The 15,953-nt window shown below is 41.4% G+C and overlaps 1 protein-coding gene and 1 long non-coding RNA gene across 4 annotated transcripts in view; both read left to right on the forward strand.

Moving 5' to 3' along the window:
- LOC124280512 (CUB and sushi domain-containing protein 3-like) overlaps positions 1–15,953 on the forward strand; it is a 97,198-nt gene that overhangs the window by 30,454 nt on the left and 50,791 nt on the right. For 2 of the 3 annotated variants that reach the window (XM_046716456.1, XM_046716457.1), the window contains exons 4-9: positions 1,990–2,160; positions 2,777–3,055; positions 4,186–4,413; positions 4,768–4,947; positions 12,140–12,331; positions 13,836–14,060. In XM_046716456.1, coding sequence (XP_046572412.1) covers positions 1,990–2,160; positions 2,777–3,055; positions 4,186–4,413; positions 4,768–4,947; positions 12,140–12,331; positions 13,836–14,060 — 1,275 coding nt within the window. The remainder of the gene's footprint in view (positions 1–1,989; positions 2,161–2,776; positions 3,056–4,185; positions 4,414–4,767; positions 4,948–12,139; positions 12,332–13,835; positions 14,061–15,953) is intronic. The other variant, XM_046716461.1, reaches the window with a different exon arrangement.
- On the forward strand, positions 14,077–14,835 carry LOC124280521. The gene is made up of 3 exons (XR_006899697.1): positions 14,077–14,228; positions 14,415–14,461; positions 14,763–14,835. It is a non-coding gene; the product is annotated as an uncharacterized LOC124280521 (long non-coding RNA).

Consider the following 15,953-nt stretch of genomic DNA (forward strand, 5'->3'; position numbering starts at 1 on the left):
GAACATTACGTAAGTGGATCGTGCCTTATTTGGGAGGAATCGTGTTGATGCGTGGCTTTGACAGCTCTGCTTTGTTAGGCAAATAGCTTGTCGGTTCTATGTTGGGGATGTGTCGGGAGTTAATCGTGGTTGATCGGGTGTGAAGCGTGGCATTACGGGGATGACACGTGGCCGTTTCTGCCTCTCAATAATGGTACGACTCGTTCACTCTTCACCTACGGTTAAGCCGATTGCTCATGATGCTTGCTGATGCATTCCCGATTAACTCCCGACACACTGGCGACTGTCCCGATCAGTCACGCATAACTTACGACTGTTTTCAATCAGCTCATGTTTTTTAACCTGTTCAAAAACTTGGGCCGATTCAAAAATCACCTCCAGATTATGCAGACACACACACGTATCTTGCTGATCTCTGCCGACTACTCCAGGTATATTTCCTACATTTCCTACTGGCGATCTTTGTTAAACAATTGGGACCGATCGCAGCCCAGTGAAAGGGGGATATTAGATAGACATACTGATAACTGTTTATGATCGCACTAGCATCGTAGTTTCTACAAAGGTTACACGCCCTATTCCTTTCGAACCCGTTTTTGACGGGACTGGACGTACTAAGAACTCTCTTTGTGCTACTAAGGCTTTAGAATGGAACTACGACTGTTATAAGACATCAATGAGAATGGAACTACGACTGTCATAAGACATCCATGAGAATGGAACTACGACTGTCATAAGACATCAATGAGAATGGAACTACGACTGTCATAAGACATCAATGAGACTGGAACTACGACTGTCATAAGACATCAATGAGAATGGAACTACGACTGTCATAAGACATCCATGAGAATAGAACTACGACTGTCATAAGACATCCATGAGAATTGAACTACGACTGTCATAAGACATCCATGAGAATGGAACTACGACTGTCATAAGACATCAATGAGAATGGAACTACGACTGTCATAAGACATCCATGAGAATAGAACTACGACTGTCATAAGACATCCATGAGAATGGAACTACGACTGTCATAAGACATCCATGAGAATGGAACTACGACTGTCATAAGACATCCATGAGAATTGAACTACGACTGTCATAAGACATCAATGAGAATGGAACTAAGACTGGCATAAGACATCAATGAGAATGGAACTACGACTGTCATAAGACATCCATGAGAATGGAACTACGACTGTCATAAGACATCAATGAGAATGGAACTACGACTGTCATAAGACATCCATGAGAATGGAACTAAGACTGGCGTAAGACATCAATGAGAATGGAACTAAGACATCCATGAGAATGGAACTACGACTGTCATAAGACATCCATGAGAATGGAACTACGACTGTCATAGGACATCAATGAGAATTGAACTACGACTGTCATGAGAATGGAACTACGACTGTCATAGGACATCCATGAGAATGGAACTACGACTGTCATAAGACATCCATGAGAATGGAACTACGACTGTCATAAGACATCCATGAGAATGGAACTACGACTGTCATAAGACATCAATGAGAATGGAACTACGACTGTCATAAGACATCCATGAGAATGGAACTACGACTGGCATAAGACATCCATGAGAATGGAACTACGACTGACATAAGACATCCATGAGAATAGAACTAAGACTGGCGTAAGACATCAATGAGAATAGAACTAAGACTGGCGCAAGACATCCATGAGAATAGAACTAAGACTGGCGTAAGACATCCATGAGAATGGAACTAAGACTGGCGTAAGACATCCATGAGAATGGAACTAAGACTGGCGTAAGACATCCATGAGAATGGAACTAAGACTGGCGTAAGACATCCATGAGAATGGAACTAAGACATGTTTTAAGTATGTGAGTTGTCAAAGTGATGTTGCTGAGACTGTTATGTGGAGTGGGATTGGGGTTGTGTACTTTGCAGTCTCTATGTAATAAACGTGGTGTACGTTCATACGTTGACGTTCCAGTGGACTGTGGTTCCCCTCTGACATCCAACAGGACTGCGTCCTTCGTCTCTCCATACACCACCGCAGGGTCGACGGTAAAGTACACCTGCCCCAACGGTAGGGCGAATGCTGAATCAACGTCGCTCTGTGACCCCGAGATAGGGTCCTGGGATGCCGAAGACAAATGCTACGGTATGTATCTCTCTTTGTTGTCGAGGAGCCAAGTAGATCAAGTGCCCGCTCGTCGATCGCACCTGATACAGGTTTATGGGTTTTAGAAACTTTCTTTAAGGATTATTTTAGATCCACACTAAAGTTTAAAAACAATTGAAAGACAATTTGATTAACAACCATAAATGTCCAAGAAGATGAATTGATCTAAAAACATGAAGGTCTAGGAGCGTTCTGGAACGAAAGTCTTTACAATCGGATGATTAACGAATGTTGTCTAGAGTTATTTTGCTTAATGATAAAAAGAGGCCTACTTGGGATTTCAGGATGATTTCGTATAATTTATAATCCAATCGTTGTCTTTGAAAGATACTTTCCATAAACCACTGCGTCATTCCATGACATCTCATATGGTAAGTGGATGGCAGTGTGGTAACTGTGTTTGTTTTACGTGCTGCGCCCCACTCAGCGATGATCACTGGATTAGCAGTTAAATATCAACTCGTTAAATAGTTGCTGAATCAGCAATATCAAGTGTATAAAACTGCTTGAGCAATGTTAGTATCATAATATTCGGCGAGAAAGAAATCCATATTTGAAAGTATGTTTGAGTGACGATGCTTGATTTTCTTACAAGGAAAACTGGCCTCCACGGACATACAGGGCATAACGCAGTCGTCCTTAGCGTTCCAGCATGACGTCATCACATCCAGCAACGCCACCAACTCCTCAACCACTGACTCGGACAAGGCGCTGTATGGAGCTGGCAATGCTATAGACACAGTGTATGGGGTTTACCTAGGACAAGGCCACTGTAGTAGCACTGCAGCGGAGCACAAACCGTACGTCATCATTACACTGACAGATATGATGGCCGTGTACCGAGTGGTGGTCACCCTGCCTAACGACACGTACGGTGAGGAGAAAGTTGGACTGTCTTTATAAACACAAATGAAATAAATGTTGTCATTGGATTACAAACGATGCCAGTCATATCAACATCGAACTTAGATCAAGTTTGACAAAGGAATTTAAGATGCAGGTGCATCGATGATCGTTCAATAATTTATCAAGTGCAAATGATCATTGTACGGATCAGTGCATGAAGATCATTGTATGGATCAATACTTGAAGATCCTATGCATTGTATGAATGAATGCTTGAAGGTCATTGTATGGATCAGTGCATGTAGATTATTGTACGGATCAGTGCATGAAGATCGTTATACGGATCAGTGCATGAAGATCATTCTATGGAGCAATATATGAAGATCATTGTATGAATGAATGCTTGAAGGTCATTGATGGATCAGTGCGTGAAGAGCACTGTAATGATCAATGCATTAAGATCATTGTACGGATCAGTACATGAAGGTAATTGTATGTATCAGTGCATGAAGATCATTGTGCGGGCCAGTACATGAAGATCATTGTAGGGATCAGTGCATGAAGATCATTGTATGTATCAGTGCATGAAGATCATTGTGCGGGCCAGTACATGAAGATCATTGTAGGGATCAGTGCATGAAGATCATTGTATAGATCAATACATACAAATCATTGTACGGATCAGTGCGTGAAGATCATTTTAGGGATCAGTGCATGAAGATCATTGTAGGGATCAGTGCATGAAGATCATTGTAGGGATCAGTGCATGAAGATCATTGTGCGGGCCAGTACATGAAGATCATTGTAGGGATCAGTGCATGAAGATCATTGTATGTATCAGTGCATGAAGATCATTGTGCGGGCCAGTACATGAAGATCATTGTAGGGATCAGTGCATGAAGATCATTGTAGGGATCAGTGCATGAAGATCATTGTATAGATCAATACATACAAATCATTGTACGGATCAGTGCGTGAAGATCATTGTATGGATCAGTACATAAAGGTAATTGAGACGAGCAACGAAATGTCCAAGACAGTAGGACTTTAACTTTCCTTGTACTCAGCTTCCAAGTAACGCTAAACATTTCCCAGGAGCTCCAGCCTTTCGTGGCCACATTAAACAAATATTTTACAACCCGTCAACAATGTGTTACAGCTTACAGTTTGGACAAATTCCGGGTGCATGTGAGCCAACGGTCGTTAGGTGGGGACTGGATGACCTGTTACCGCAGCAACCGCAGACTCGGACCCGGTACAACAGTTAGCAGCACGTGCCAACGCGTTGTATTCGGGAGGCGTATAAAGCTGTTCAGCGAGTTTCCCCATCACACCAAGGGGATGCTCCAGCTGTGTGACGTACACGTCTACGGCGACCTCCCTCTCGGTAGGTGTACACGTCTACGGTGACCTCCCTCTCGGTAGGTGTACACGTCTACGGTGACCTCCCTCTCGGTAGGTGTACTCGTCTACGGCGACCTTCCTCTCGGTAGGTGTACACGTCTACGGCGACCTCCCTCTCGGTAAATGTACACGTCTACGGTGACCTCCCTCTCGGTAGGTGTACACGTCTACGGTGACCTCCCTCTCGGTAGGTGTACACGCCTACGGTGACCTCCCTCTCGGTAGGTGTACACGCAACTTTAACATCAGATTAAACATATTACACTTACCTGATGATGGGGCAAGAAGTGGCCCAGAAACGTCGTGTTGTAAATACTAGAATATTGGATGTTGACAGTTGACTGCGGCAAGCCGACTTCATTGTTCAGGATGGAGGTACAAGAACCACCAGTGTCGACTCTCCTCGGTTCTGTGTGTAACTACACATGCGCAGATGGCTTCACCTGGATCGGGGGATCTGGTCATTCTGTCTGTCAACAATACGGCGACTGGTCAAAACCCTCACTCTTGTGCACTGGTGAGCAGGTATCAAACTGAGTGAGTGAGTGAGTATGTTTTTTTACGCCGCTTTTAGCACTATTCCAGCAATATCACGGCGGGGGACACCAGAAATGGGCTTCACACATTATAGCTGGTATCAAAGATTGGAGTGTGTGAGTGAGTGAGTGAGTCGATTACCATATTATCCCTTTATACAGTAATATGGTAGGGTCTATATACCTATATGTCTTTCTAACGTTCTTCCTAAGCGAGACATGCTCCTATGTCGTATGTTGTATGTGCCCATTCCTTCGGGAGATTATGATCAGTATATACACAATGTGCACGTGTGACATACGGCCGAATACAGGAATTTGTCTTTTGGCATACATTGATGCTTGACCCAGCTATGACCTTAAAGTTAACCTTCACAGATCTCGTTCATATATTGTTACTGAAGATTCGTTTTCTCCTCGGACACCTCTAGGTTCTTGTTCTCCTCGGACACCTCTAGGTTCTTGTTCTCCTCGGACACCTCTAGGTTCTTGTTCTCCTCGGACACCTCTAGGTTCGTGTTCTCCTCGGACACCTCTAGGTTCGTGTTCTCCTCGGACACCTCTAGGTTCTTGTTCTCCTCGGACACCTCTAGGTTCTTGTTCTCCTCGGACACCTCTACCTCTAGGTTCTTGTTCTCCCCGGACACCTCTAGGTTCTTGTTCTCCTCGGACACCTCTAGGTTCGTGTTCTCCTCGGACACCTCTAGGTTCTTGTTCTCCTCGGACACCTCTAGGTTCTTGTTCTCCTCGGACACCTCTAGGTTCTTGTTCTCCTCGGACACCTCTAGGTTCTTGTTCTCCTCGGACACCTCTAGGTTCTTGTTCTCCTCGGACACCTCTAGGTTCTTGTTCTCCTCGGACACCTCTAGGTTCGTGATGCTTTGTGTATATGATCCCATCAACGATTTGTCGGAAATATGTTCTTGGAAATGTGATTCCACTTTAATTAAGCTTTCTTACTGATGCCATAGAGCACAATACATGGAACATGATGAAACTGGTACCGGTTGTGTGGTATCTCCTGCAAGTACTTTTACTTTTACAACTGTAAATGACGTTCTTATCCACTGCTGCCAATATGTTAGCATTCGTAATAGCTTAGTTTTGTGGGATCTGTTGTTTAACGCCGCACTCAGCAAAGTTCCAATTATATGACGGTTCTCTGTATATAATTGAATCTGGACCAGATCATCCCGTGATGGTCAACATGGGCATATACTCAACTAGGATGCCATGCATCAACCAAGCCAGCGAGTCTGACGGCCGTCTCAAGTTAGTCTCCTCTTCCGACAACCATCGGGTGCTAAATACCAATTCTTACACGGGTCTTTACAGATTCCTAATAGTTATCATACATTGTGATATGACAGTGTTATCTGTATGGTATGATATGTCGGTGTAATCTACGTTATGTGATATGACAGTGTTATCTGCATGGTATGATATGTCGATGTGATCTCCGTTATGTGATATGCCAGTGTTATCTGCATGGTATGATATGTCGGTGTGATCTACGTTATGTGATATGACATTCTTATCTGCATGGTATGATATGTCGGTGTGATCTACGTTATGTGATATGCCAGTGTTATCTGCATGGTATGATATATCGGTGTGATCTACGTTATGTGATATGCCAGTGTTATCTGCATGGTATGATATCTGCATGGTATGATATGTCGGTGTGATCTACGTTATGTGATATGCCAGTGTTATCTGCATGGTATGATATGTCGGTGTGATCTACGTTATGTGATATGACAGTGTTATCTGCATGGTATGATATGTCGGTTTGATCTACGTTATGTGATATGCCAGTGTTATCTGCATGGTATGATATGTCGGTGTGATCTACGTTATGTGATATGCCAGTGTTATCTGCATGGTATGATATGTCGGTGTGATCTACGTTATGTGATATGCCAGTGTTATCTGCATGGTATGATATGTCGGTGTGATCTACGTTATGTGATATGCCAGTGTTATCTGCATGGTATGATATGTCGGTGTGATCTACGTTATGTGATATGCCAGTGTTATCTGCATGGTATGATATGTCGGTTTGATCTACGTTATGTGATATGCCAGTGTTATCTGCATGGTATGATATGTCGGTGTGATCTACGTTATGTGATATGCCAGTGTTATCTGCATGGTATGATATGTCGGTGTGATCTACGTTATGTTATATGACAGTGTTATCTGCATGGTATGATATGTCGGTGTGATCTACGTTATGTGATATGACAGTGTTATCTGCATGGTATGATATGTCGGTGTGATCTACGTTATGTGATATGCCAGTGTTATCTGCATGGTATGATATGTCAGTGTGTGATCTACGTTATGTGATATGCCAGTGTTATCTGCATGGTATGATATGTCGGTGTGATCTACGTTATGTGATATGCCAGTGTTATCTGCATGGTATGATATGTCGGTGTGATCTACGTTATGTGATATGCCAGTGTTATCTGCATGGTATGATATGTCGGTGTGATCTACGTTATGTGATATGCCAGTGTTATCTGCATGGTATGATATGTCGGTGTGATCTACGTTATGTGATATGCCAGTGTTATCTGCATGGTATGATATGTCGGTGTGATCTACGTTATGTGATATGCCAGTGTTATCTGCATGGTATGATATGTCGGTGTGATCTACGTTATGTGATATGACAGTGTTATCTGCATGGTATGATATGTCGGTGTGATCTACGTTATGTGATATGCCAGTGTTATCTGCATGGTATGATATGTCGGTGTGATCTACGTTATGTGATATGCCAGTGTTATCTGCATGGTATGATATGTCGGTGTGATCTACGTTATGATATGCCAGTGTTATCTGCATGGTATGATATGTCGGTGTGATCTACGTTATGTGATATGCCAGTGTTATCTGCATGGTATGATATGTCGTGTTTGATCTACGTTATGTGATATGCCAGTGTTATCTGCATGGTATGATATGTCGGTGTGATCTACGTTATGTGATATGCCAGTGTTATCTGCATGGTATGATATGTCGGTGTGATCTACGTTATGTGATATGCCAGTGTTATCTGCATGGTATGATATGTCGGTGTGATCTACGTTATGTGATATGACAGTGTTATCTGCATGGTATGATATGTCGGTGTGATCTACGTTATGTGATATAACAGTGTTATCTGCATGGTATGATATGTCGGTGTGATCTACGTTATCTATGTGATATGCCAGTGTTATCTGCATGGTATGATATGTCGGTGTGATCTACGTTATGTGATATGCCAGTGTTATCTGCATGGTATGATATGTCGGTGTGATCTACGTTATGTTATATGCCAGTGTTATCTGCATGGTATGATATGTCGGTGTGATCTACGTTATGTTATATGCCAGTGTTATCTGCATGGTATGATATGTCGGTGTGATCTACGTTATGTGATATGCCAGTGTTATCTGCATGGTATGATATGTCGGTGTGATCTACGTTATGTGATATGACAGTGTTATCTGCATGGTATGATATGTCATTGTAATCTACGTTATGTGATATGCCAGTGTTATCTGCATGGTATGATATGTCGGTGTGATCTACGTTATGTGATATGACAGTGTTATCTGCATGGTATGATATGTCATTGTAATCTACGTTATGTGATATGCCAGTGTTATCTGCATGGTATGATATGTCGATGTGATCTACGTTATGTGATATGCCAGTGTTATCTGCATGGTATGATATGTCGGTGTGATCTACGTTATGTGATATGCCAGTGTTATCTGCATGGTATGATATGTCGGTGTGATCTACGTTATGTGATATGCCAGTGTTATCTGCATGGTATGATATGTCGGTGTGATCTACGTTATGTGATATGCCAGTGTTATCTGCATGGTATGATATGTCGGTGTGATCTACGTTATGTGATATGACAGTGTTATCTGCATGGTATGATATGTCATTGTGATCTACGTTATGTGATATGACAGTGTTATCTGCATGGTATGATATGTCGGTGTGATCTACGTTATGTGATATGACAGTGTTATCTGCATGGTATGATATGTCGGTGTGATCTACGTTATGTGATATGACAGTGTTATCTGCATGGTATGATATGTCGGTGTGATCTACGTGGTGATATGACAGTGTTATCTGCATGGTATGATATGTCGGTGTGATCTACGTTATGTGATATGCCAGTGTTATCTGCATGGTATGATATGTCGGTGTGATCTACGTTATGTGATATGCCAGTGTTATCTGCATGGTATGATATGTCGGTGTGATCTACGTTATGTGATATGCCAGTGTTATCTGCATGGTATGATATGTCGGTGTGATCTACGTTATGTGATATGCCAGTGTTATCTGCATGGTATGATATGTCGGTGTGATGATACGTTATGTTATGATGATATGCCAGTGTATATCTGCATGGTATGATATGTCTGGTGATGATCTACGTTATGTGATATGCCAGTGTTATCTGCATGGTATGATATGTCGGTGTGATCTACGTTATGTGATATGCCAGTGTTATCTGCATGGTATGATATGTCGGTGTGATCTACGTTATGTGATATGCCAGTGTTATCTGCATGGTATGATATGTCGGTGTGATCTACGTTATGTGATATGCCAGTGTTATCTGCATGGTATGATATGTCGGTTTGATCTACGTTATGTTATATGACAGTGTTATCTGCATGGTATGATATGTCGGTGTGATCTACGTTATGTGATATGACAGTGTTATCTGCATGGTATGATATGTCGGTGTGATCTACGTTATGTGATATGACAGTGTTATCTGCATGGTATGATATGTCGGTGTGATCTACGTTATGTGATATGACAGTGTTATCTGCATGGTATGATATGTCGGTGTGATCTACGTTATGTGATATGCCAGTGTTATCTGCATGGTATGATATGTCGGTGTGTCGCTATGTGATATGCCAGTGTTATCTGATGATATGTCGTTATCTATGATATGACAGTGTTATCTGCATGGTATGATATGTCGGTGTGATCTACGTTACGTGATATGCCAGTGTTATCTGCATGGTATGATATGTCGGTGTGATCTACGTTATGTGATATGCCAGTGTTATCTGCATGGTATGATATGTCGGTGTGATCTACGTTATGTGATATGCCAGTGTTATCTGCATGGTATGATATGTCGGTGTGATCTACGTTATGTGATATGCCAGTGTTATCTGCATGGTATGATATGTCGGTGTGATCTACGTTATGTGATATGCCAGTGTTATCTGCATGGTATGATATGTCGGTGTGATCTACGTTATGTGATATGCCAGTGTTATCTGCATGGTATGATATGTCGGTGTGATCTACGTTATGTGATATGCCAGTGTTATCTGCATGGTATGATATGTCGGTGTGATCTACGTTATGTGATATGCCAGTGTTATCTGCATGGTATGATATGTCGGTGTGATCTACGTTATGTGATATGACAGTGTTATCTGCATGGTATGATATGTCGGTGTGATCTACGTTATGTGATATGACAGTGTTATCTGCATGGTATGATATGTGACAGTGTTATCTGCATGGTATGATATGTCGATCTACGTTATGTGATATGCCAGTGTTATCTGCATGGTATGATATGTCGGTGTGATCTACGTTATGTGATATGCCAGTGTTATCTGCATGGTATGATATGTCGGTGTGATCTACGTTATGTGATATGCCAGTGTTATCTGCATGGTATGATATGTCGGTGTGATCTACGTTATGTGATATGCCAGTGTTATCTGCATGGTATGATATGTCGGTGTGATCTACGTTATGTGATATGCCAGTGTTATCTGCATGGTATGATATGTCGGTGTGATCTACGTTATGTGATATGCCAGTGTTATCTGCATGGTATGATATGTCATTGTGTGATCTACGTTATGTGATATGCCAGTGTTATCTGCATGGTATGATATGTCGGTGTGATCTACGTTATGTGATATGACAGTGTTATCTGCATGGTATGATATGTCGGTGTCGTTATGTGTGATCTACGTTATACGTTATGTTATATGCCGGTGTCATCTGCATGGTATGATATGTCGGTGTGATCTACGTTATGTGATATAACAGTGTTATCTGCATGGTGTGATATGTCGATGTGATCTACGTTATGTGATATGCCAGTGTTATCTGCATGGTATGATATGTCGGTGTGATCTACGTTATGTTATATGACAGTGTTATCTGCATGATATGATATGTCGATGATCGCCAGTGTTATCTGCATGGTATGTCGTGTATACGTTATGATATGACAGTGTTATCTGCATGGTATGATATGTCGGTGTGATCTACGTTATGTGATATGACAGTGTTATCTGCATGGTATGATATGTCGATGTGATCTACGTTATGTGATATGCCAGTGTTATCTGCATGGTATGATATGTCGGTGTGATCTACGTTATGTGATATGACAGTGTTATCTGCATGGTATGATATGTCGGTGTGATCTACGTTATGTGATATGCCAGTGTTATCTGCATGATATGATATGTCGATGTGATCTACGTTATGTGATATGCCAGTGTTATCTGCATGGTATGATATGTCGGTGTGATCTACGTTATGTGATATGACAGTGTTATCTGCATGGTATGATATGTCGGTGTAATCTACGTTATGTGATATGACAGTGATATCTGCATGGTATGATATGTCGGTGTGATCTACGTTATGTGATATGCCAGTGTTATCTGCATGGTATGATATGTCGGTGTGATCTACGTTATGTGATATGACAGTGTTATCTGCATGGTATGATATGTCGGTGTAATCTACGTTATGTGATATGCCAGTGTTATCTGCATGATATGATATGTCGATGTGATCTACGTTATGTGATATGACAGTGTTATCTGCATGGTATGATATGTCGGTGTAATCTACGTTATGTGATATGACAGTGTTATCTGCATGGTATGATATGTCGGTGTGATCTACGTTATGTGATATGCCAGTGTTATCTGCATGGTATGACATGTCGGTGTGATCTATGGGATATGCCATGTGTGTATCCTGCATAGCCTTGTTTGCCTGTGTGACATTTCTGATCTCCAATGTCATTTCTGACAAATATCAGGTGAGCTACAGGGCCTTCTTACTCTATGTTCCTTGACACAGATGAAGTCAACTACGCATACAATACCATAGCGTGGATGGTAACTTCCAACACTGCAACTGGCATAGTCGCCAGCAACATCACCGACACAGACAGGTCTACCTGTCACGTGATAACACAGGCCACCAATGTAACCACTACTGTCGACCTACAGCGACTGGTGGAGGCTAGGGACATATCACTCGTTATACCAGGTACATTCTTGGTTGCTTCCGTCGAATTACTCGAAGCTGATTGGTCAGTAAGGGCAGGTATGAATCAACGTTGAAACACGTAAATCACATGGACATAAAACATCAGCAGTAGAATGTTGTGTTAGTAAAAGCGATATACTTGACTTAATAAAAACGATATACTTGACTAAATAAAAGCGATATACTTGACTTAATAAAAGCGATATACTTGACTTAATAAAAGCGATATACTTGACTTAATAAAAGCGATATACTTGACTAAATAAAAGCGATATACTTGACTTAATAAAAGCGATATACTTGACTAAATAAAAGCGATATACTTGACTAAATAAAAGCGATATACTTGACTTAATAAAAAAGCGATATACTTGACTTAATAAAATGATATACTTGACTAATAAAAGCGATATAATTTGACTTAATAATAGTTGATATATATACTTGACTTAATAAAAGCGATATACTTGACTATATAAAAGCGATATACTTGACTTAATAATAGTGATATACTTGAGTTAATAAAGCGATAAACTTGAGTTAATAAAAGCGATATACTTGAGTTAATAAAAGCGATCTTGAGTAGGTAAAAGCGGCATACTTGAGTTACTCAAAGCGATATACTTGAGTTAATAAAAGCGATATAATTGAGTTGGTAAACGCGGCATACTTGAGTTAATACAAGTGATATACATGAGGTAATAAACGTAATATACTTGAGTTAATAAAAGCGATATACTTGAGTTAGTAAAAGCGATATACTTCACTTAATAAAACCAATATACTTGAGTTAATAAAAACGAGATACATGAGTTGATTGATAAAGGCGATATACTTGAGTTAATAAAAAGCGATATACTTGAGTTAGTAAAACGATATAATTGGGTTTGACTTTTATAAAAGAGATATACTTGAGTTAGTAAAAGAGATATACTTGAGTTAATAAAAGCGATATACATGAGTTACTAAAAGCGATATACTTGGGTTACTAAAAGTGACATACTTGAGTTAATAAAAGCGATATACCTGACTTAAAAAAGCGATATACTTAACTGATAATAGCGATATACTAGACTTAATAAGCGATATACTTGAGTTAATAAAAGCGATATACTTGAGTTAATAAAAGCGATATACTTGACTTAATAAAAGTGATATACTTGAGCTAATAAAAGCGATATAAATGAGTTAGTAAAAGCGGCATACTTGACTTAATAAAAGCGATATACTTGACTTAATAAAAGCGATATACTTGACTTAATAATAGCGATATACTTGACCTAATAAAGCGACATACTTGAGTTAGTTATGATACATATGTATCCAGAACCCTTTCCAAACTAATCCTAGGCTTGATCAAACAGATAGATTGTCAGCATTGTCTTAAATTTGAGATTGAATTCTAGCCTAGAACCATTTGTATCATCGTTCCTAGTGCTATGTGTATTGTTTCTTTCATATCTCATCTGGCTGTCACTACATTTGTCCCTGTTTAATGTTTCAGATGCTTCTAGCGCAGGGGTCAGGCTGACCGTCTCCATGTCCCTGGACAAGGAGGCCAAGAAGATATGTATGGAGTGGTCTCCGGGCGAGGATGCCTTAGAGGTGATACATCTCGACTGTCTTCAGCATCCGGTAGGCCAATACCTGCTGATCAAGGCGTCGTTCCTGGCTCCGAGGGACTTCCGGTTGTGTGACGTATGGGTCGGAGGTCGTATCTTTGACAAACGTGAGTTTCGTGTTTTGCAATGATGAGGTTGAAATGATAGTAAGGCATATATCTCGAGCCAAGGCAATGATGAGGTTGACATGATGGTAAGGCATATATCTCCAGCCAAGACAATGATGAGGTTGACATGAAGGTAAGGCATATGTCTCCAGCTAAGGCAATGATGAGGTTGCCATGAAGGTTAGGCATATGTCTCCAGCCCAGGAATTGATGAGGTTGACATGATGGTAAGGCATATGTCTCCAGCCAAGACAATGTTGAGGTTGAAATGGTGGTAAGGCATATGTCTCCAGCCAAGACAATGTTGAGGTTGACATGAAGGTAAGGTATATGTCTCCAGCCAAGGATGATGAGGTTGACATGAAGGTAAGGCATATGTCTCCAGCCAAGGCAATGATGAGGTTGACATGAAGGTAAGGCATATGTCTCCAGCCAAGGCAATGATGAGGGTTGACATGAAGGTAAGGCATATGTCTCCAGCCAAGGCAATGATGAAGGTTGACATGAAGGTAAGGCATATGTCTCCAGCCAAGGCAATGATGAGGTTGACATGAAGGTAAGGCATATGTCTCCAGCCTAAGGCAATGATGAGGTTGACATGAAGGTAAGGCATATGTCTCCAGCTAAGGCAATGATGAGGTTGACATGAAGGTAAGGCATATGTCATGATGATAAAGTATATCCAGCCAAGGCAATGATGAGGTTGACATGAAGGTAAGGCATATGTCTCCAGCCAAGGCAATGATGAGGTTGACATGAAGGTAAGGCATATGTCTCCAGCCAAGGCAATGATGAGGTTGACATGAAGGTAAGGCATATATCTCCAGCCAAGGCAATGATGAGGTTGACATGAAGGTAAGGCATATGTCTCCAGCCAAGGCAATGATGAGGTTGACATGAAGGTAAGGCATATGTCTCCAGCCAAGGCAATGATGAGGGTTGACATGAAGGTAAGGCATATGTCTCCAGCCAAGGCAATGATGGGGTTGACATGAAGGTAAGGCATATGTCTCCAGCCAAGGCAATGATGAGGTTGACATGAAGGTAAGGCATATGTCTCCAGCCAAGGCAATGATGAGGTTGACATGAAGGTAAGGCATATGTCTCCAGCCAAGGCAATGATGAGGTTGACATGAAGGTAAGGCATATGTCTCCAGCCAAGGCAATGATGAGGTTGACATGAAGGTAAGGCATATATGTCTCCAGCCAAGGCAATGATGAGGTTGACATGAAGGTAAGGCATATGTCTCCAGCCAAGGCAATGATGAGGTTGACATGAAGGTAAGGCATATGTCTCCAGCCAAGGCAATGATGAGGTTGACATGAAGGTAAGGCATATGTCTCCAGCCAAGGCAATGATGAGGTTGAAATGATGGTAAGGCATATATCTCCAGCCAAGGCAATGATGAGGTTGACATGAAGGTAAGGCATATGTCTCCAGCCAAGGCAATGATGAGGTTGACATGATGGTAAGGCATATGTCTCCAGCCAAGGCAATGATGAGGTTGAAATGATGGTAAGGCATATGTCTCCAGCCAAGGCAATGATGAGGTTGAAATGATGGTAAGGCATATGTCTCCAGCCAAGGCAATGATGAGGTTGACATGAAGGTAAGGCATATGTCTCCAGCCAAGGCAATGATGAGGTTGACATGAAGGTAAGGCATATGTCTCCAGCCAAGGCAATGATGAGGTTGACATGAAGGTAAGGCATATGTCTCCAGCCAAGGCAATGATGAGGTTGACATGAAGGGTAAGGCATATGTCTCCAGCCAAGGCAATGATGAGGTTGACATGAAGGTAAGGCATATGTCTCCAGCCAAGGCAATGATGAGGTTGACATGAAGGTAAGGCATATGTCTCCAGCCAAGGCAATGATGAAGTTGACATGAAG

The sequence above is a fragment of the Haliotis rubra genome, unplaced genomic scaffold (assembly GCF_003918875.1).
Source record: "Haliotis rubra isolate DU_JTF1 unplaced genomic scaffold, ASM391887v1 Scf269, whole genome shotgun sequence".
NCBI lineage: Eukaryota > Metazoa > Mollusca > Gastropoda > Lepetellida > Haliotidae > Haliotis > Haliotis rubra.